The 23325-nt window shown below is 35.4% G+C and overlaps 1 protein-coding gene across 23 annotated transcripts in view; it reads right to left on the reverse strand.

Annotated features, from left to right (window-relative positions):
• Window positions 1–23325, reverse strand: part of ADGRL3 (adhesion G protein-coupled receptor L3) — an 873224-nt gene that overhangs the window by 106583 nt on the left and 743316 nt on the right. For all 23 annotated transcript variants that reach the window (XM_055297496.2, XM_055297489.2, XM_055297484.2 and 20 more), the window contains 2 exons: window positions 23108–23316; window positions 21955–22131 (listed from right to left, as the gene is read on the reverse strand). In XM_055297496.2, the coding sequence (XP_055153471.1) occupies window positions 21955–22131; window positions 23108–23316 (386 nt within the window). The remainder of the gene's footprint in view (window positions 1–21954; window positions 22132–23107; window positions 23317–23325) is intronic.

Below are 23325 nucleotides of genomic sequence, written 5' to 3' on the forward strand. Positions count from 1 at the left end.
CCTTTGCAGAACATGTCATAGTTGGGTAACCCAGTAAGAAGGACAATATGATTATATTTCTGACTTCTTTTTAGTGCAAATTAACTGAAACAACCTACCAACAACATTCAAGTTTGTATCAAATTGAAAAACCAATGTAAATATTTTCATGCTTTAACTGGTAAAAGAGAAACACTAGCAAGTGTGTGCTCTTAAGAGCACACAACATTCATATACAATTGTCCTTTGAATTCAATGGAACTTATTTAGCAAAATTTCTGGCTTCAGAAGCATACTTATTATGCTTAGCACACTCTAAGTTACTGGCGATCTTCTTGCTTTGAATTAAAAAAAAACAAGCCAAACAAAACAAAACTACATTTGGTGTAGCAGATTTGCAACTACCATAACAAATGAAAGAAAACAGCAGAAATTGTTAAAGGAAAAGGAATGATCAATCAATGGAAAGAAAATAATTTAAGAGTGTCTGGGATGAGAATGAAGGTAGGAAATGAAGCTAGGCAGATAGAAAATTTTATCTTTAGCATTTCTGAGTTAAATAAAGTGACTAATGATGATAGCAGTAATAACCAACACATAATTTTCAAAATGTCTGATTCTATTAGAAGAGCTTATTTATTTTCTTAAGGTGCTCATTTTAATTCTATAAAACACTGTGATGTGATACTATTATTATCTCTAACTTACAGATGAAGAAAATGAAGCAAAGAGTATACAGAATTTATCCACAATCATTCTACTAGTATGCAGTAGAGATAGAATTAATGATAGGGCAACCAACTGCCCAGGTTTGCTCAGTACTGTCTTAGTTTTAGCAGTAAATTTTTGCTTTCTGGGAAACCCTTCTCCAAGACATAAAAAGCCTCAGATTTCAGAGATGGATGCAGAAGGTTGAAAGAAATGTACAAAATCCACAGGACCACCTAGAAAATGGAGGCTGCATGCCACAGTACTTTTAGTGTTGAATGGATGAAGCATCAATTACCCATTTTTCTTAATGGCTCCTGCAAGTTTTCTCCTGACTACTGATATTGATAATCAAGATTTGTGATCCTAACAGCAGTTCAACCATTGTTGCATTACTCTAGATGATGTGACTTGAGTAACCCACATGCATTGTGATCCTGAGCTCCTCTTTGATCTTGCCTGTGAATTAACTGTAGTGATTTGTATGAAGATTGTGCTACTTTAATTTTTATATTGTGGATATTGTGACTATGTTTTCTTATACTTCAGTGATGAAAATGAGTATGACTATAATACCAAAGCTAGCATGACAATACTGAACAAAAAGGCTAACAACTGTGTTACTTTAAAAATACATAGAATGATCCATGGATCTAGATTAGGGAGAAAATCAAAACAGAGTAGTCTACAATAAATAGAAATAAATTTGAGACTAGACAGAAGGTAATATGAATACACTTGTGGAGCTTACATCTCACAAGTTTAGGATGAGACAGGCAAGTTTTTGTATGTCAATCAAAACCATTTTTTATCTCCTCCCACCCCGCAAAATAATCAACGCTCTTTTGAAAATGGCAGTTGTTAAATTAGCTTGAATACACAATAAGAATAAACATTCATTATCATTTTGTTCCCTTGATTGCTCAACACACCTGAGTACAGTCACTTTTTTCTGATTCAAAGGTTGCAACTAAAAAGTCCTGAGGGTAGACAAAAGAGGAAATTTTGAGGACCAATATGTTGACCCCTTAGAGTGTAGAGCTGATTTTGTCAGATCTTATTAATGATCATGGTGCTACAATATATCAAATGATACATGGAATCATGCCAGCAAAACCATGTTCTCTCTAGTTCTTCAGTATTTTGAATTCTAAAATGGAGTTTCAAATCATCTCCTTGATTTCTGTAAAGATTTTAATGAAACTTCAGATGACATAAAAGATGTAGCATCTTGTCCAAATTTAAAGTAGACTCTACTCATCTATCTGCATATTTGACAGACTGTGCAAATGTAAATGTTGGAAAATTCCATTCAGCCTATAAATGTCTTATAAGAGAAAATGAACAGTTCTTACCTATTAAATGTCCTGTACATCTTTACACAATATTAATAAAAAGGTATGTGGTTTTCTTAGCTATGATATCGCGGTTTTATAATGAAATTTTTTGGTCACTTTTCAGTTTCCCCAAAATGTGCAGAAGCACTTAATGAGCTTTTTGACTTTCTGGAAATGGGAGAAGATACGTGCTTTGAGACATATGCTGACAAGATGCCTATCATTGTGGCTGGCCATAAAAATATGTTAAAATATTGGCCTTCTGTAAAATTATATTTTCAAAGCATGAAGCAAAAAGAATGTTTCTCTTTGATTTTTAAATACATGACAGATGAGAACAAAGAAAAAGATTTCCATGAGACAGAAATGTAAATGATGTTTCTCTAAAACTGTTTAATGATCTCTAAAGAAGATGTAAGAAACCTAGAAAAAGATGAACTGACTCTACTTGAGTCGTTTGAAGTTCTGTGTAGTTTAGGACAAAAAGCCATGGAGTGAAAAAAGGACTCATTTCTAGAATTTGAGACTGTTTTCAAAAAATGTCACTAGAAAAGGGCAGTCAAGTTAAACAGGAATTTCTCACTTATTTACTAAAAGCTGTAACTTGTTTAGAATCTGCTCTGGTTTGAATATGGTCCCCAAAGTTCTTAAGTTGGAAACTTAATCCTCAATGCAACTGTGTTGATAGGTAGGAACTTTAAGAGGTGATTAGGTTATGAGGGCTCTGCCCTGATGAATGGATTAATATTGTTATCATGGGAGTGGGCAAGTTCAGCCTTCTCTTCCTCTCTTGCCTTCTTTAGCATCCTTATTCTCTTGCCCTCTGCCTTCTGACAAAAGTACCCTTGCCAGATTCTGGTGGCGTGCTCTTGGACTTCCTAGCCTCTAGAACTGTAAGAAATAAATATCTGTTTTTTATAAATAAACCAGTCTGTGATATTCTGTGATAGCAACACAAAGTAGACTAAAACAGCACAATTTCATAGGTAAAACTACGTGCTTTACAACTATTAATCCTGATAGTGTTTTAATGTATGTTGACATCCAATGTACTTGTAAGTGTTTAAAAATGATGGACATTTTGGGCATAGACAACATATATAATGAATTCATAGATGCAAAAGACTTGATTGAAAGGCAGCTGGTCTACCAAAACAAGCATGTCCATAAAAAGTGGATGGATTTTTTTGCAGAGCGGGGAACTAATTCCTACAAGTCTAAAAAGCTACTTAGTAAAGCTACACAGTAAAATCGAAAGCATTCCATGCTCAAACCTTTTTGTTGAGAGGATATTTGGCTTAATGTTATCATATTGGACTGACACAAGAAATCAGTGTAATATGGACTTAATGAGGGCAGAATTGTGAGTCAAAGTACATTTTACTTTTGACTGTATTCATTTTTACCTCTATTAAAAAGAAATGAAAGGCAAATATAAACATGCCATAGTTATTTTATTAAATAAAGGTAATATATGTTTAATTACTATATTATATCTACCTTTTAAAAAAATTCTTATATTTACTTAAAAATGCACAATAATATAGCCTAAAAATTTAAATATCCAGTGAAGACTTAAAAAGCATTAAAACAAATGTCTGGATCAGAAGACAGAAAGAAACATTAAAAAAATTAATACATTTTTTCACACTTTTGGCCCTACTATTAACTAGCATTACAGTACTATTAATTTGCATTGTTAAATAGTAATAACACATATGTGAATAATTATTTATGGTGTACTAAGCATATTTTTGGTCTTGCAGTGCTGTTTCCCATTGGCTCTCTAAAAACTTGGTCACCCTAACTGGTAGCTAAATATTGCATGTTTTTAGCAACTTCATTAACAGTGGGAAGGTCCGCAAATGCTTGCCTATATTTCCTTCTGTGACTAAATATAGGTGGCCCCAGATTTACAGTAGTTTGACTGATGATTTTTTGACTTTACAATAGGTGTATGAGGACATAACCTCGTCGTAGATTGAGGAGCATCTGTATACTAAGCCCCTTAGAACAGGACAGAGCAAGGCTTTCATGGGTAAAAATGTCTTGACTATCCTTTGAATACAATGATTAAACCCAGAGATCTTGTTAAAACAAAGTTTTCTGGGCTCATTTCTAGCTCTAAATTTTCTTATTCTCTGATAAAATGGATAACTTCTCCTGTTTGTTTTCATTCACACACACACACACACACACACACACACCCCTTTTGAAAGTACTTCTTAAAAGGGTTGGGTGATGTGGAGTGGGGTAGAACAGCTGAAGAGTAAGGAAAAGTAATCACCGGATATGAGTTACCCAGATATGTGTATTTTTATCACTTTATCATTCTCACAGAGTCATTCTCTTTGGCTTGGATGAAAAGAGAAATTCACTACAGTGAGAAAGAAAATTTTGAATCATAGATGAACAGAATTAGAATTAAAGGAGAAGACAATTTTTTATATCTAGATTATAAAAACCATATAATAGACACTGCATGAGGCAAGAAATATTCAATAAAATTTTGGTAGATTCATTCTAAGAATATTTATTGGGTACCTATTATATGCCAGGTACTGAACAAAACAGAATATAAGTATAAATATAAATATGTACATGTGCACATACACACGCCCATGTCATTTTTATTTCATTTTCATTTGGTTTTCTTAGTTATAGCAATTTCAGAAAAAAGAAGAATATTTATTAGGCTTTCTTTTTTACATACTCATGAATAAATGTATTGCATTTTAAGCAGAATGCGGATCTTCCAGATATTTTAGAGACAATTATCCCACAGGCTTAGTGACAATAATGTGAGATAATATAAAATTCAAAAAATAATTAACATCTTAAAAGTTCCATGAATTGGATTTTTAAATTAGCAAGTAACTAACTATAGGAGATCTTTAAATTGTATTATATACATTGTAATGATACACAGAGTAAATTGGCAATCCCTTGAATTGTACATATCAAGATAGGCAAAATGGTTTAGTTTAGCCATATTTTTGTTCAAATGCTTTTTTTTTTTCTTTTTGTGAGTCAGAGTCTTGCTCAGTTGCCCAGGCTGGAGTGCAGTGGTGCGATCTCGGCTCACTGCAAGCTCCACCTCCCGGGTTCATGCCATTCTCCTGCCTCTGCCTCCTGAGTAGCTGGGACTACAGGTGCGTGCCACCACACCTAGCCAATTTTTGTATTTTTAGTAGAGACGAGGTTTCACCATTTTGGCCAGGAGGGTTTCGATCTCTTTTGACCTCATGATCTGCCCGCCTCGGCCTCCTAAAGTGCTGGGATTACAGGCATGAGCCTGTTCCCGGCCTCAAATACTTTTAAAATCTTGTTTATACAATTTGTCATTATTGTCTATCTTATAAAGCCATATAAATAACTATTCTGGAAAACCTAGCCTAATTCCAGTAGAGTCTAGTAGTTTTCTAATTTTATCACTTTATTTACTAGAGATAGCCAAATGAAATAGGCCAGAAAAAGGCCAGGTACAGTGGCTCACGCCCGTAATCCTAGCACCTTGGGAGGAAAAGGCAGGGGGATCGCTTGAGCCCAGGAATTCGAGACCAGCCTGGACAACATGGCAAAACCCCATCTCTACAAAAAATACAAAAATTAGCCGGGCGTGGTGTTGGGTGCTTATAGTCCCAGCTACTTGGGAGGCTGAAGCAGGAGGGTCACCCAAGCCTGGGTCAAGGCTGTGGTGAACCGTGATCATGCCACTGCACTCCAGCCTGAGTGAAAGAGTGAGATCCTGTCCAAAACACTAATAGGCCAGAAAAAAAGAAAAACGATTACAGAAACGTTGCCATGTTAAAGTAAAATTTTGTGATCTGGAATGAATACAGTATAGTTAATAAACACCTCAACTAGTCTGTACCGAGAACAGTATACAGAATTGAAAATACTTTTTAGGATATTAGGATGGAAAGGTTTCTATGTTTCTTCTGCTTGGTTGATTGATTATGCTTTCTTAAGCATGAATAAATTGGATGATTAGAAACATTATATTTAAAATTTTTAAAAATAATAATTCCTTCAGTTAAGCAATGCTAAAATCATTTCACTAATGAAGAAGAAAACAAATCAATGAAAAAGATTATTTATTTTTAGTACTGATTTATGATTGTACTTAAAACTAAATTTAGTGATACTGATATTGTGGGAATTCCCAATGTTCACATAACCAACATTTGAAAGAGCTGGGAAGTTACATGTAGTTATATCTTGCCACAAAGCTATTATTAGACAATTTCATTATGAAAAAAAAGAGTCTGTCACCTCTAAACCCAAGGCAAAGCACTGGCCTAAACGTTTCTCTTTCAGGAAAAGTTTACCTGATTAGATGTAGATAAAATAATTATTTTTATTACAATCTCAATCATGTGTTTGTACCTTGAGAGTTAACTACATCCAGGATGTAGAGCTTTAAAGGCTTTGAGGATATCTAAATAGCGAATTAATAAGTCATATTTCCAGAAAACTTTATAATTCTCAATATGATTCTTATAGATTTTGTTATTCAACCCCTAAAATAATTGACAGACTGTTAGAAAAAATTGTGTTAGCCATATTTGATCAATTAATAATGGGAACAAGAAGTTCAGATGATTTGTCTAAGAACAAAAAGGAATTACTTAAGACACTGGAATCAGAAACCTAAGCCTCCTGATTTTTAATTCTTATTCCTACTTTCCTGAATTATAAACTTGGGAAATAAAGAATTGTGATGACAATACCTTTTGTGATGCTACGGATTAAATGAGATAATCTATGTAGACATTAAAGGACTGATGTTCATCCTTATTATGAAAGGTCTTAAGACACTCTAGGCCCTTCTGAGAGTTGAAGTCTTCATCCAATGTCCACATTTTAGGATCCCTTATGTACTTGATTACTTTTTTTCTTACAAAATGTTTCTCACTAGAATTGCAGATGGACCTCTAGCTGCTATTTTTAGCCAATTTTATTTGCTGAAGATGAAATAGAACCTAAATAGTTTAAGTGTGAGGATCCAAGCTGTGCATGGGAGGATTACAGAATTCTTTCTGCTTAAAAGTTCTATTGTCCACTATTCATAATAGAAAATACATGGAATCAACCTAGTTGCCCATTAATGGTGGGCCAGAAAAAGAAAAATGTGGTACATATACACTATAAAATACTATGCAGCCATAAAAAGAATAAAATCAAGTCCTTTGCAGCAACATGGATGGAACTGGAGGCCATTATTCTAAGAGACTTAATGCAGGAAGAGAAAACCAAACACTGCGTGCTCTCTCTTACAAGTGGGAGATAAATATTGAGTACACATAAACACAAAAAAGAGAACAATGGACACCAAGGCCTTCTTGAGAGTGGAGGGTGGGAGAGGAGTGAGGATCGAATAACTACCTATCAGGTACTCTGTTGATTATCTGGGCGACAAAACTATCAGCACACTAAGACCTTGTGACATGCAATTTACCCATGTAACAAACCTGCACATGTACCCCCAAACCTAAAATAAAAGTTGGAAAGGAAAAAAAAAATAGTCATAGTAAAATAAAAAAATAAATTCTGCCATAATCCAGAAAAAAATTCAAAGAAAGCATGTTACTAATATAAAATTTATTGAAAAAATATATATTGCAAAATAAAAAAAATACGGCCTTATATCACGCTATCATAATTGTGTCTCTCGTTTTGCTTAAACAAACTGTCCTAGGAAGTGATCTCACTTCCTCTAGGGTGTCTTCTCTGACTCTTCAAGGTCCAGGTAAAGCTCTTTCCCGTGTGTCTCCACGGCATCCTCTATAGTTGTGAGAACTACAACATATTTCTCACAAGATGCTGATTTTGCTTAGTTGTCTGTACTACTAAATAAACTGTAAGCTTTGCTTGTCACAAAGATGGTACTCAACTATTTGGGGGACAATAAAGGATGGATTGAGCACATTATAAATTTAAATTTGGGGAACAATAAAGGATGGATTGAGCACATTATAAATTTAAAAAATTAAAATTAATAGAACAAAGTTTCCAAATACACTCCCACAGATTTAATTACAAAAAGTTCAATGTTTCTATACAATGTAACTTTTTAACCAAGTGATCCAAATTCAGTAATACAAATGACTAAATTGATAGTAACTGGACCTCTTGATGCAACAGGAAGGATACAGCATCTACTACATGGTGTTCTTGACAAAAATGTTTTACCCAAATCTAATCATGAGGGAAAAAGATAAGAAAGGTTGTGACTGTGGAACATTCTACAGGTCAACTGACCTGGACTTTACAAAATGTCATTCTCATGAAAGACAAAAACAGGCCGACATAAAAGAAGATTGGCGACAAGGCTAATGAAGGCAATGTATGATCCTTGGTTGGGTCCTGCTTAAAGAAACAATGACTCTCTTGGGACAACTGGGAAAATTTTTTGTGGATTATATAGTAGATGATAGTATTATATCAACGTTAAATAGCTTGTTTGTGTTAACAATAATGTTCTTAAAATATAATTGCTTGAAATTTTAGGAGTTAAGTAATATAATATCAGTAATTTACTTTCTATCTTTCTTTTTTTTTTTTTTGAGATGGAGGCTTGTTCTGTCACCCAGGCTGGAGTGCAGTGGTGCGATCTCGGCTCACTGCAACTTCTGCCTCCCAGGTTCAAGCAATTCTCCTGCCTCAGCCTCCTGAGTAGCTGAGACTATAGGCCCATACCACCATGCCTGTCTAATTTTTTGTATTTTAGTAGAGACGGGGTTTCACTGTGTTGCCCAGGCTGAACAATTTACTTTCAAAAAGTCAAATAATCCAGCAAAATATACACACATGCACAACATATACAGAAAGCCAACTGTGTCAAATAGATATGAATTCAGAAAAAGGGGTATATGAGTATTTATGGTATCATTCTTTCAACTTTTCTATAAAAGTTCTGTGAAAGAGTAGAGAAAAAAGAAAATGATTTCAATGGTTTTTTCTTCAAATCCATAATTTTAGCTGCTCTCTTTCTACAAATAATTTTAGACATATCTTTTTCTTTCATGAATTTAAGAAGATATACCACAAGTTGGTGTCAATTCCCCTCCTCAAATAGAAAGACTACCTTTCTCAATATCTCTAGGTAGATTCTCTTTCTTCTTTTTTTCCTCCCTGCCCTTCACAGAGATAAGTAATGGGGAAAATACACAGAACTTTTACTCTTCTTCCTCCAATGATTTTTTCCTATTCACAACAGCTTCATCAGAAGTGAAATAAAAGAGGCTTTAGGTAATTGGTAGTCCACTGTAGATGGGAGAAAGTGGTATGGAAGGCAGCTTTCTCCTTTTCCTCCTGTTTAATAACAGGAAATGCACACAAGAGAATTAGTTAAGGTTGATGTTCCAGGAGCCATCATGGTACATGGTACGAAGACAATTATCCCATTATACTCATTCATATTTTGAAATGCCCTTTCTCTGCCCATCGTATGCTAGCAAAATATAGTTCTAAGTACTCTCTACAACCTGGGGAATTAAAAGATCAGTGTTTGCAAGTGTCTGGCACAGAAGGAGGGAAAGCAAGTGGGCAAGGAAGGTGGCAGCTATCTTTTCTTAAGCAAAAGGAATGTGTTGTTTCTTGGTAGCCTGGGCAAAAATTTAACCAACTCTTATAAATAGTTAATACCTAGTTCTAGACAATTATAAATGGTTAAGAACTAGTTCTAGATACATAGGAAACCTGGGTAAATATGCTAACTGATCTCAAAATTTAGAAGGGTTAGATGCAAAGACCTATATTGCAAAATACAGATTTATTTTAATGTAAAAACTAGGCCAGGTGCAGTGGCTCACGCCTGTAATCTCAGCACTTTGGGAGGCCAAGGCGGGCAAATCATGAGGTCAAGAGATCGAAACCTTCCTGGCCAAAATGGTGAAACCTCGTCTCTACTAAAAATACAAAAATTGGCTCAGTGTGGTGGCACGCACCTGTAGTCCCAGCTACTCAGGAGGCTGAGGCAGAGAATCACTTGAACCCGGGAGGCGGAGCTTGCAGTGGGCCGAGATTGTGCCACTGCACTCCAGCCTGGGCGAAAGAGCAAGACTCCATCTCAAAAAAAAACAAAAAAAACAAAAAACAAAAGGTCAGCTTTTGTATAAAGTTAATATTCAAGATAATGTAATAAAATCTTATGTTTTTGAAACCAGTTTCTTTTCAAGAAATTTTCTATATTTTGAGGTACTCAACATGCAAATTATATAGTTTTTCCTTAAATAAATACATTAGTTAAAGTACTATTTATACTAAAATATTACACTAAAGTATTAGCTATGATTTTTAATCTCCACCTCCACCTAAATCCCACCATACTATAGATAGCGAAATACAAAATGAGTGTAAGAACTAGGAATAGGACTGTGCAACCTTTAGCATCATAAATTGAATATTGAGTTTTCTAATAATAAAACTAATTTCTTAAATTTTTAAAGTAACTTTTCTTTTTGGGCTTTAAAAAGTAAAAATATTCTTTTTGAAAAACAAGTACTTTCATGTTCAGCTGTAGAGCCTCACAATGTTAAACTAGCTAGTGTTTTCCTCTAGCCTAGAAAAAGTTTAGCCATAAAATATTCAACACACAGAATCCATGGTATAGAATTAAAATGTTCCAAACTGTGACTGTTTTGAATCAGTCCTACATTTAGAAAGAAATACAATGGCTTTAAACAACAAATCAAGGACTATACTTAGAATGAGGTGAAGTTGGGATCGGGTGATAATAGTAAGCTTTAAAAAAAATACAATCATCAAACTAAAGAAAGTGAAGTCTTTTAAAGATAATAAAGATCAATGTCAAGTTGAATTGACAGGAGAGAGTAGGCAGACTTTTTGTATTATCTCCAAAGAATTATAATTTGACTAGAGAAAAGAGCTAGTAGTATAAATTATAAGACCATTTTCTGAGGCATTTGTTACGGTGCTCTACAAAACCACAGTAAAAATGTTAATTTAATTACTTTGAAACTTATGCTGCTGTAAATTAAAATATTCCCTCCACAAAGGGGATTACAAAAGAGAATTACTACTAAGAGATGAACAGACATTTGGATTTAGTTTTTTAACATTCTTCTAAGCAACAGAGAAATCTGCAATTCCCAATAATGGAAGGTTTTAAAATATCATAAACACCATATCTCAGTTAAGTATACAATTACATTACTTAATTTTATAATGGTTACTTTTGTGTCTAAAAGAGAAGACAATCAAATGTTTGCTTAGACTGTAGAAGCAGGGGGAATTCGGTAGTTAACCAGCTCTGTTGCCACCTTGGGGTTTATGGTAGCAATTCAGAAAAGTTGCAAGTAGATGAGACAGGCTCTTCTCACCTTTGGATGTTAGCATAATTGGGAATTCAGAGATAACCCTGACATGGTTTAGCTCTCTGTTCCCACCCAAATCTCATCTTGAATTGGAATCCCCATGTGTGAAGGGAGTGACCAGGTGGGAAGTGATTGGATCATGGGGGCAGTTTCCCCCATGCTGTTCTTGTGATAGTGAGGGAGTTCTCATGAGATGTGATAGTTTAAAAGTGGCAGTTTTCCCTGCTCTCTCTCTCTCTCACCATCTTGTGAAGAAAGTGCCTGCTTCCCCTTCACCTTCTGCCATGACTATAAGTTTCCTGAGGCCTCCCCAGGCATGTGAAACTGTGACTCAATTAAATCTCTTTCCTTTATAAATTACCCAGTCTCAGTTATTCTTTATAGCAGTGTGAAAATGAACTAACACAATCCCTCACAGCAGTTGGTGTTGTGGTTTCTAATGAAAGAAAGAAAAGAAAGAAAGAAAGAAAGAAAGAAAGAAAACCTTTACAACGTCAGCATTAATAAACTTAACAACCAATTAGAAACAAGAATGAAGACAAAGCAAAACAAGACACTTTTGGATATTTAAGAGGTCTTATACCATATAACATGGTTTTTCTTTTAATGAATTCTGTCCACTTGGTCTAAAAAAATTATTTTATATATCATAAAAGGCACTGGGATCGCAAACAAGAAGAAAAGACATTCCCTAGTAGGAGGAAGTCACAGTCTAGAGAAGATAAATACGTTTCAAGAGATGATTATAATACAAAATGATGAGAGGTACACAAAGTATTTTAGAAATATGTGAAAAGAAAGTTAACTTTTACTGAATACTCATTATGTGACAAGCACAGCTCCAAATCTCTAAATTTGCACAACTGCAGCAATTTCTGAACACACAGATTAGAAATTAGTAACATTTGTGAAACATTGAAAACAATAGTTTTTTTATAGAAAGCAAGAGGCAGAGTGTGTTTTCTTGGCAGACAGCATGTATGAAGGAAAGAAAACACATGAAATAAAACGATGCTACAGGATAATTTTACATTTGACTCACTAAAAGCTTCAACATTTTTCAAATTGCAATTAGCTATATTTTTCATAAATTTAAATATTTAAGAAATAATAAAAACAAAGATTTAACTAGTTTTATTTCTATCAACAGTAGTGTCCTTGTACAAAAAAAAAATTAATTTAGTTTTTTCCTAAGATCTTTAGCAATTCCAAATTGTAAACTACTATATAAATGTAACCTCCAGCCTGGGCAACAAGAGCAAAACTCTGTCTCAAATAAATAAATAAATAAATAAATAAATAAGTAAATATATAAATGTAACCAAGAGAGAAAAAAATGCACAATTAAATTAATAAGTAATCCTGTTTTATATAGAGAGATTACTTATAATTTGGCTATGCTTATTTATGGACTATTAGATGGCCAGGCGTAACTACTCTTTTATATAAAAGTTCTCACATAGCCAACTCTAATAAATTAAGAGGTATGAAATGACAAGCATTCCTTTATGCCAACAATAGACAAGCAGAGAGCCAAATCATGAATGGACTCTCATTCAAAATCACTACACAGAGAATAAAATACCTAGGAAAATAGCTAACAAGGGATGTGAAGGATGTCTTCACGGAGAACTACAAACCACTGCTCAAAGAAATAAAAGAGGACATAAACAAATGGAAAAACATCCCATCTTCATGGATAGGATGAATCAATATTGTGAAAATGACCGTACTGCCCAAAGTAATCTATAGATTCAATGATAATCCCATCAAACTACCATTGACTTTCTTCACAGAATTAGAAAAAACTACTTTAAATTTCATATGGAATCAAAGAAGACCCCGTATAGCCAAGACAATCCTAAGCAAAAAGAATGAAGCTGGAAGCATCAAGCTACCTGACTTCAAACTATACTAAAAGACTACAGTAACCAAAAAAGCATGGTACTGGTACCAAAACAGACATATAGACCAATGGAACAGAACAGAGACCTCAGAAATAACACCGCACATCTACAACCTTCTGACCTTTGACAAACCTGATAAAAATAAACAATGGGGAAAGGATCTCCTATTCAATAAATGGTGCTGGGAAAACTGATTAGTCATATGCAGAAAACTGAGACTGGATCCCTTCCTTATACCTTATACACAGATTAACTCAAGATGGGTTAAAGACTTAAAACCCAAAACCACAAAAACCCCAGAAGCAAACCTAGGCAATACCGTTTGGGACATAAGCATGGGCAAAGACTTCATGATGAAAACACCAAAAGCAATTGCAACGAAAGCCACAGTTGACAAATGAGATCTAATTAAACTAAAGAGCTTCTGCACAGCAAAAGAAACAATCATCAGTGTGAACACACAACCTACAGATTAGGAGAGAAATTTTGCAATCTACCCATCTGACAAGAGTCTAATATCCAGAATTTACATGGAACTTAAACAAATTTACAAAAAAAAAACAAACAACCCCATCCAAAAGTGGGTAAAGAATATGAACAGACATTTCTTCAAAGAAGACATTTACGCAGCCAACAAACATAGGAAAAAAGTTCAACATCACTGATCATTAGAGAAATACAAATTAAAATCACAATGAGATACCATCTCATGCCAGTCAGAATGGCAATTATTAAAAAGAAACAACACAGATGCTGGCAAGGCTGTGGAGCAATAGGAACACTTTTACACGATTGGTGGGAATGTAAATTTGTTCAGCCATTGTAGAAGACAATATGGCAATTCCTCAAGGATCTAGAACTAGAAATACTATTTGACCCAGCAATCCCATTACTGGGTATATACACAAAGGAGTATAAATCATTCTACTATAAAGATACATGCACATGCATGTTTACTGAAGCACTATTTACAATAGCAAAGTCATGGAACCAAACCAACTGCCCACCAATGATAGACTGGATAAAGAAAATATGGTACATATGCACCATGAAATACTATGCAGCCATAAAAAGGAATGAGGTCATGTCCTTTGCAGGGACATGGATGAAGGTGGAATACATCATCCTCAGCAAACTAATACAGAAACAGAAAACCAAACACTGCATGTTCTCACTCATAAGTAGGAGCTGAATAATGAGAACACATGGATACAGGGAGAGGAACAACACACACCAGGCCCTGTTGGGGGATGGGGGGGTGAGGGGAGGCAACTTAGATGACAGGTCAATAGGTACAGAAAACTACTGTGGCACAGGTATACCTATGTAACAAATCTGCACATTCTGCACATGTACCCTGGAACTTAAAGTAAAATAAATAATAATAATTGAGAGGTGTTTCTTTATTGAAATGACTTCCCCCAGCAGAAATTCATCACTAATTAGTTCAAATTAGTTTTTGTATTTAACTATCATGTACTTGAAGAAAAATCATTTCAAAGTATATTTGATCTTTGATATGGGATAGCTACAATGAATGAAAGTGTATGTATCTTAATTAATTTAGTAAGCATTCATTATTATGTAGTTTAATTTGTTTAAGTGATTATGTTCTAAAGTTTGAAGAACATATCGGAGGTACAAGTAATGAGTAACTCTAATTTAAAGTATATCTACAATGTTTTTACTACTGTCCAGTTTGAAAGCTAAGGACTAGATCACTGAAAAATAGTTACTCAGTATTGTCTTATTCAGACCTCTGGTGCTAAAGTAAAAGTTTTGAACAAATAATCAAAATAGGAAAAAATTAAAATTTAGAAACAAAACAAAAAACACCTACCCTAACCCACTATCCCCTACTCTGTAGAACAACATGTAATGTTAGTGAAAAGGTAGAAAAGCTTCAGTGCTCCTATTTAATTTTCTAAACAACGTTCAGCTGGAATCATGCCATTTACTTTTCTTGTCTGCCTGAGGGGACCTAGCTGAAATCTCTCTGAGCACCCCAGTCAACAATCAGCCTTGACACAACCTTCCCTTGATAAGCTATAAATTCTCTTAGGCCAGGGACCTGGTTTGCCTTATTCCCTCTATATTTTGTGGAGATTGGGTAATCTAAAATTTGAAATAGGGTAACAAGGAAAGCCTCATTGAGAAGGTAATATTTGAGCAAAGACTTGAAGGAGATGAGGAATCTTGGCAAGCGCTATCTTTGCGGGGGTGGGATGGGGAGTGTTGAGAAGAGAAAGACACTTAGGTCTAACTAGGACACATCTGATGTGTTTGTGGAAAGGCAAGGAGGCCAGTGGCTAGCGCAGGTGAGCAAGGGGAACAGTGGTAGGAGAGGATGCTGAGAGGTGCTAATGGAGGCCAAGATTTGAGATTTTGCTCTTACTGAGATAAGGAGTCATTAGAGATTGAACCAAAGGTATGAACTGCCTGATTTGCATTTTAAAGGGTTTTGAGAATAAATTTGAGGAGTGACATGATCCTACTCACATTTTAAAAGTACCACTCTGGCAACTATGTTGAAAATTAAATTAAGAGAAACAAAGAGAGAAACAGACAGCAGTTAAGGGGCTATAGCAAACAAGTAGAGGGGAGATGATAGAGGTTTGAACCTAGGTGGTAGAGATGATGTTGAGAAGAGGTCAGATTCTGGATCTGGCAGGAGATGCTGATGGGATTGAGTGTGCAGTATGAATGAAAATAAACAAATCAAAAGTGATGCATGCTTTAGGACCAGAGCATCTGAAAGAACAGAGTAGCCTTTTACTAAAATGGAGAAGACTTAGATGAGAGAATATCATAAGTATATAGTTCTAGAATAGTTATATCAAGCCACTGGTGAAATCTGAGTCTGGAATTTAAAAATGGAGATAGAAATATGTGAGAGTCATGAGATGAGGTATAGAGCCATATGACTGCATGACATCTCTGAGGGAGAAGGGTAGGTATTTAGGATTATGCTCAGGACCAGAATGACAATGAGAGGTCAAGCAGATGAGGAGAAAACAGCAAAATATGCTAAAAAGGACAAGTTGCTGAGAAAGGAAAGAAACTAGGGAGTGGTGTACCCAAGGCAAAGTGAAGAAGGTGCAAGAATGCAGCCAACTCAGAGTGTCCACACATTAACTTATGAAATGCAATCTGATCTTTATAACAGGACGCTTCTTTGATAAGCCCTCTCTGAGGACTCCTGGCTCACACAGATGGTTTTCCCCTATGTCTCTAAATCACCGGGTCGGCCTTGGTTATAATTCTTATAAAATTATGACTCTAGCTGCAGTTTCTCTTCTGTGTCCTTCTTTCCTGTTGCCACTTCTCTAAAAATATGAGTTTTTTGAGGGCTTGAAGTTTCCACTGGAATCCTTGGAATCCAGTAATACATACGACAATTAGGAAGGAGGAAGTTACATTTATTCAGAGCCTACTGTGTATTAGGCAATGTGTCAATACCTTCATGATATTTATCTTAACTTAGGTGATCAAAAGTGTGGATAAAAGAATAAAGAAAGTGTTGACCAAACAACAGAAATAACACATATGACAAATAAAAGCAATTCAGTGCATTGGGAGGGCACTGGAGTGCAGAAAGATGCATCAGGATTACCATAGCTTGATGTCAATAGCTATCAAGATTATTGAGCTAACTCTTCTTGCACTCTTTCCAAATTCCTCAAACAAAATTCTCCAATATAATTTTGTTTCCTTTACAGATTTTCCTGTAGAGTTAGAAACTGACAACTAGAAAACATAAATATCTGTTCCAACTGGCTGCTGTACTTCTGTGTATGAATAAATTAATGCTCTGTTTGAAACATTAGTCTAAGGTAAGTTTGGCTAGTGTGTTTCTTTTTGAAACTCTAGAGATGATCAGTCTCCTTGTTTTCTGTTTTTCATTGATCGCTAACATTCCAAAATCATGTTGTGAGATCAAAATAGGGTTGACGCAGACAATCACAAGAGATTATGATATAAGAATTCTAGGACACACATGCTTTGTGATGGACTGCTAAAGGAAAATATTGATTTCCATTTATTTTATCTCTTGTTGACACACAGTAGTGGTCACAGTCATGACTGTTATACAATGGATTGGGGAAAGGTTGTTAGGCAATGAACTGAGCACAAAATGATATTTTGTTGTTGCCTCAAATTTGATTCATTTTTCTAAGTCTGAGTTTATTACCTAGGCTAGAATGTAGAATCTCGGAGCCAGAGTAATACAATCCAGATTTAAATCTATTATTTGTTAATATATAGCCAATCTTGCTAAGATGGATCAATTTGTGATGCTCTGACAAAATAGAGTTTGTAGTCCTTCGAACATCAAAATTTAAACTGTGCTGACACAGGTAAGGTAACTTTACTTTTAAGCTGCTAATTGAGCATGAATTTGCTCTCCCTCTGGTATATCTGCACCATCTCTCTCTAAATTTGAGTCAAATAAAATTCTGGATGAAATTGTTTTTGTTGTTTTTTTTTTTTTTTGAGACAGGGTCTCACTCTGTTGCCCAGGCTGTAGTGCAGTGGCACAATCACAGCTCACTGCAGCCTCAACCTCCCGGGCTCAAGCAATCCTCCCACCTCAACCTCCCAAGTAGCTGGGACTACAAGGGCATGCCACCACACCTGGCTAATTTTGGTGTTTTTTAAAATAGAGATGAGGTTTCACTCTGTTGCCCAGGCTGGTCTTGAACTCCTGAGCTCAAGTGATCTGCCCGTCTCAGCCTCCCAAAGTGCTGAGATTACAGGCTGTGAGCCACCATGGCTGGTCTGGATGAAATTATTTGGATCAATAACATAAGGTAGCTAAAAATGTTGCCATCATTTTTACTTTGTAAAATGTAAAGGACATTAATAGTTTCCCTATTTTTACTGACAGCAGGGAGAAGAGAATGTACATGTATATAGCCTTTCTATCGATCTCTATAACCAAGGTAATAAGCCATTTATATTTTTGTATCCTAGTATATCTGAAGTATAAATCCTCTTCATGACTACTACAACAGCCCTTGTCTACGCCCTAGACACCCTTTACCAGGACTTATTGAAATAACTGTCACACTACAACCGGTCTAATCATTTTGTTTGTTTGTGACACAGTCTTGCTCAGTCGCTCGAACTGGAGTTGCAGTGGTGATCTCAGCTCACTGCAACCTCTGCTTCCTGGGCTCAAGTGATCCTCCCACCACAGCCTCCTGAGTAGCTGGGACTACAGGCATGCACCATCATGCCCGGCTAATTTTTGTATTTTTAGTAGAGACAGAGTTTTGCCATGTTGGCGAGGCTGGTCTCAAACTCCTGACCTCAAGTGATTGACCTGCCTCAGCCTCCCGAAGTACTGGGATTGCATGCATGAGCCACCACACCCAGCCAGTCTAATCTAAAGTTGAAATCTAATTGAAATCTATCATCCACATAGAATTGGGAATAATCTGTCTAAAATTGCAACATAAACTGGTGCTATTATTGTTTAGAGATCTAGCAATCTTTTCTTAGTTGCCCATGGAATCACAGCAAAGATCCATATCACAGGTACACCCTGAGACCCTGGAAAGAGAGCCCCCGACCCTGGGCCTCCTTCTTTTGAAGGGGTTGGGTAAACCACTGACTGTGAGCCAGGAGTCGGCTCTCCTGACACTGCCATGTACAGGTGCAGAACTCTGGGGATTCTGAGAATCCTAAGTTCAGATTGTGTGTCTTTGGTGATTATAAAGCTATATTTTGTTAAGTCAGGTTCTATTTCATTTTTCTCAGCTTTATGTATTACTTGTAAATATTTAGACATGTAGGATATTGAGACTCCTACTCTGAGCCTGCAGATGTGAAGCCCATCTAAATTTCCACATTGTCCTCATTCAAGCACGAGAGATGGAAATAAATAAATAAGTAAAAATAAAAAATAAAATTTTATACTATGCCCTTCATGGCCACAGTCCTAATAAGTTCTTCAGTCCACCTCCAGTTTCTAACTACACTGAAAGTTTGTCAAATGAATGGGTTACTCTTGTTATACCAACTAAAACAGGCAAAAGACAGGAAAGAAAGCTTTCAGGGCACAAAACATGGCTCCAAGAATGGAATTCACTGTAAGCCTGCAAGCTGAAACTGCCTGTTGTAACCTGAAACCAGTTTTATCCAATAGCTACTGAAACAACCTCCTTTGACTCCAAGACCCATTGCCTGTCACTCACCAATGAGAGCTTGTCAGCTCTCCACACTTTACTAGTGCCAATGAACTTTCTGGGAAAACAATATGTAACACTTCTTCTTTTTATGAAATCTCCAACCCTCTTTTTGTTCTTCAGACATAAGGAAGACCACCCAGTCTGTGTGTATACCCTGAACTGCAATTCTTGCTTCCCCAATCAAATCTTAAATTTAGATATTTGTTTCTGTTTTTATTTTGACTTAAACACTAGCCTTGTTATACTTATCATGTATTAATTTTAAACTCTTTTACCATGCTCTACACACTCTGATATATAACATCTTTATGTTTTCGCTCCTGCTGTTTTCTCTGATTGAAATGTTCTTCACAATTTTTCTGGCTAATACATTAATCTCTTAACACACAGCTTTTAAATCTCTAAGAACTTCTCCAGACTTCTATTATACTTATTCAATTTTCCCACAGTACACTGTTCAAACTTCATTCTTATCACTACCTTTTTAACTATATAGCTGTTTTTTTCTGTCTCATCTGAAAAGAAAACCTGTAAACTTTTGAAGGCAGTGTTCATATCTTATTCATTATTATTACACTACTAACACATACGTGCTGAACTGAACAGTATGGTTAAAAATACATGTTATTTCACATTTTATTGAACTTATAAAGACAATTGTTTTGAAAATACTATTTACCAGTTACTGAAGTTGAAAGCTAAGTAGTGTTAGTTAAATAGTGAAAAATTTTAGTGAATTGTATGAAAGAATGTTCGATCTTTGCAAAAGACATTCCAGGGTTTTAAGTACTCATTTTCTTTCCACAATGAAATATGTACCAGATAATTATAGCAGAGGTATTATAATATAAAATGCTATGAAAACTAAGCTTTAACTTTTGCATAAAGTGTTGAAGCTATCAGTGCTTTTCCCTACCAAAGCAAAATACCAATGCTAGTTCTAAAGACACATAATCTTGTATATATTATACAAGATAAATAATTTTAAAGACTAATGCATATGAAATTGTATTTAACTTATAAAGACATTTTAAAAAACCAAGAAGTTATATTTTAAGTTTTTTTTTTTATTTGAGACAGAGTCTCACTCTGTCTCCCATGCTGGGGTGCACTGGTGCGATCTCGGCTCACTGCAACCTCTGCCTCCCTGGTTCAAGCGATCCTCCTGCCTCAGCCTCCCAAGTAGCTGGGATTACAAGCATGCACCAAAGCTCGGCAAATTTTTGTATTTTTAGTAGAGAGGAGTTTTGCCATGTCGGTCAGTCTGGTCTCGAACTCCTGACCTTGAGTGATCCTCCCGTCTTGGCCTCCCAAAGTGTTGGAATTACAGGCATAAGCCACCATGCCCAGCCTATTTTAAGATTTTAAATGTAATTATCCATTTAGTTTATGACATACAATATTTAGAAAAAAGTGTATTATTTTTGTTGAACATCTTGTTTGAAATTTCAAAAATTAAATTTTTAATGTCACATAATGTATATAATCTATTAATAGCCTTCTTCCAAATATAACAATTGGTTGAACCCAACATGTGGATCTGAGTTAGCCTCAGTTCTTAACCATTGTGATGAGGGAAGCAAGATATTTGCATTCTCAAACATCTCTGGCCAGGAAGTATCTTGCTTGAAATAAAAACTGAAGTTTTCAACCCCATATATTTCTATAGGTTGAGCATTAGTATTACTCAGTGTTAGCAATAATCTTACCTACTACTGATGCACTGACCTGCTTAGCATTTTTTTTTTTTTTTTCCTGAGTTTCCTGGCCTAGGCCTCCTAAAATCTGATAGTTACTGCATTTCTAGCCTTCACTGTTAGCCTGCTCGAGGTGATCTCCTGAAACCCTGTCAGCCTTCTCTTCCCTTGCAAACTCATAGACTCCATCTCACAAGTCTCTATTCATATGAAAGCTAGTCACACTGGGAGGAAATTGATGCAGCCATGTTGCTGACTTTGGAAACTACCTATCATCTGGATTTTTCCTTAGAGTAGTGTCTTGTTGCATGGGCAGAACCCATATCCTTATGTCAGGGTATGCCAAGTCCTTTGCACTGCCATGCTCTGGGTATTGTGCTTGAGGGTTCCTTTCCCAAGAGTAAGTTTGACTGTATTTAATGTATGCATAGCTCTTTACTCTTCCACCTCCCCAGTCCCAGCTTTCTAAACCAACCCCACTGGCCTTTGGTCCTGGGGTCCTATGTTCATGAGGTTATGGTCTGACATTTATTATACAAAATAACAGGGAGACTAGGGAGAGTTTATTAAGCAAACTTCAATTTTATGAACGATATTGGTAATAGGAAAAGAGATAACAAGTTCTTTGAATCATCCACAAGGATATGGTTTGAACATCAGAGAGTTCCTTAACAGAATTACTATGAAAGTAGAAAAACATTGAAATATGATAGCCCATATAGTTAGGACTATTTACAGTTAGTGACCATATTATATACTAAAACATTTTCATTGTATGGCATATATCTTACCTTAACTTCCACATGTGCCATCAGTACTGCAAAATTTGTTAGGTGGTTACAAGAGCATGTAGTATGTGTCTTATTTGTTGTCAGGAGCCGACAGCCTTGTGTTGACCAATAACCTGTCATTGTACGCTTGGAGTAGCTCCAAAATGAACAGTTAGGGTTGAAATTTTCCTCTGACTGCTACAGGGGAAAAAAAATCCATAAAATCAACAACTACTTTATGATCATGTAAATTAGGTTGGCATTTTCCTTCCACATAATACAACTTCATATTCTGTTCCAATTTTTTAGAGATGTCTACCAATGTTTTCATAAGTGGGCCTCAACAATTCTAAATGAAACTGAATATATGCTATTGTTTCTTCCCTCTGACTAGAGAGGAGTGCACCATTTTTTTAAATTAATACTAAAATAATATACTAGTATCAATGTTTCAAAATCACACTAATTAATACACATTGCAAAATAAAGAGGTTAATTGCTCTTAACAACCAACATCTGAAAGGATGATCTTTAGAAATCTTTGTTGAATTCACAACCTCAATCTTTGTATATATGCAAAAATATATCTTCACGTGGACATAATTGCTTGAAATATCAAATATAGAACCATGTCTAGTTCTGTTTAATGTACTCCTATTCCTCTTTGAAAACATAAATAGTATTGTGAATATTTAAGGTATACAACATAATGTTATGAAATACATGTAGACAGTAGGAAAGTTACCAAAGTGAAGTGAGTTAACATATCCATCATCTCACATAGTTACCCACTGTTTTCTTGTTTTTGCGGCAAGAGCAGCTAAAAAACTACTCATCTCACATGAACCCCAAATACAGTAGAATTTTGTAATATTATCTGTGGTTTTCAGGCTGTAATTTAGTTCTATACACTTGGGCTAGCTCTTTTTAGTTATGGAGAAGCATTTATAAATCCATCTATGAATGCTTTCACCATAAGTATTTACATATACAAGGATTATTCTCCTCCTCCAAATCTTATTTCTGACAAAAAAAGTTACCACTATATTGTACAGATAATGAACTGCTATATGTCAAATAGAAAAAATATTAAAAGAAAATTAATACACTTAATGTTCAGTGTTATAAAAATACAGATAATATGAACAACCAAGTTAATATGCCATTTTCTTACCTTGATATGTTTAACAGTAAACACCACAGGATCAGCCAAATAAACCTTGTTACTGAACTCTTTGTTTATTGCTGCCGTAATAACAGGGGAATTGACAATAACAGAATGATTTGTGGACAAAGCTTCCGTTCCCAACTTCATACTGGCATTCTCCGTGGACAAATAAGGACCCAAGTTGTTATACAGGACAAAGGCCACTCTGATCTCTCCTAAAGTAA

Source organism: Symphalangus syndactylus, chromosome 10, assembly GCF_028878055.3.
Source record: "Symphalangus syndactylus isolate Jambi chromosome 10, NHGRI_mSymSyn1-v2.1_pri, whole genome shotgun sequence".
In the NCBI taxonomy this organism is placed as follows: domain Eukaryota; kingdom Metazoa; phylum Chordata; class Mammalia; order Primates; family Hylobatidae; genus Symphalangus; species Symphalangus syndactylus.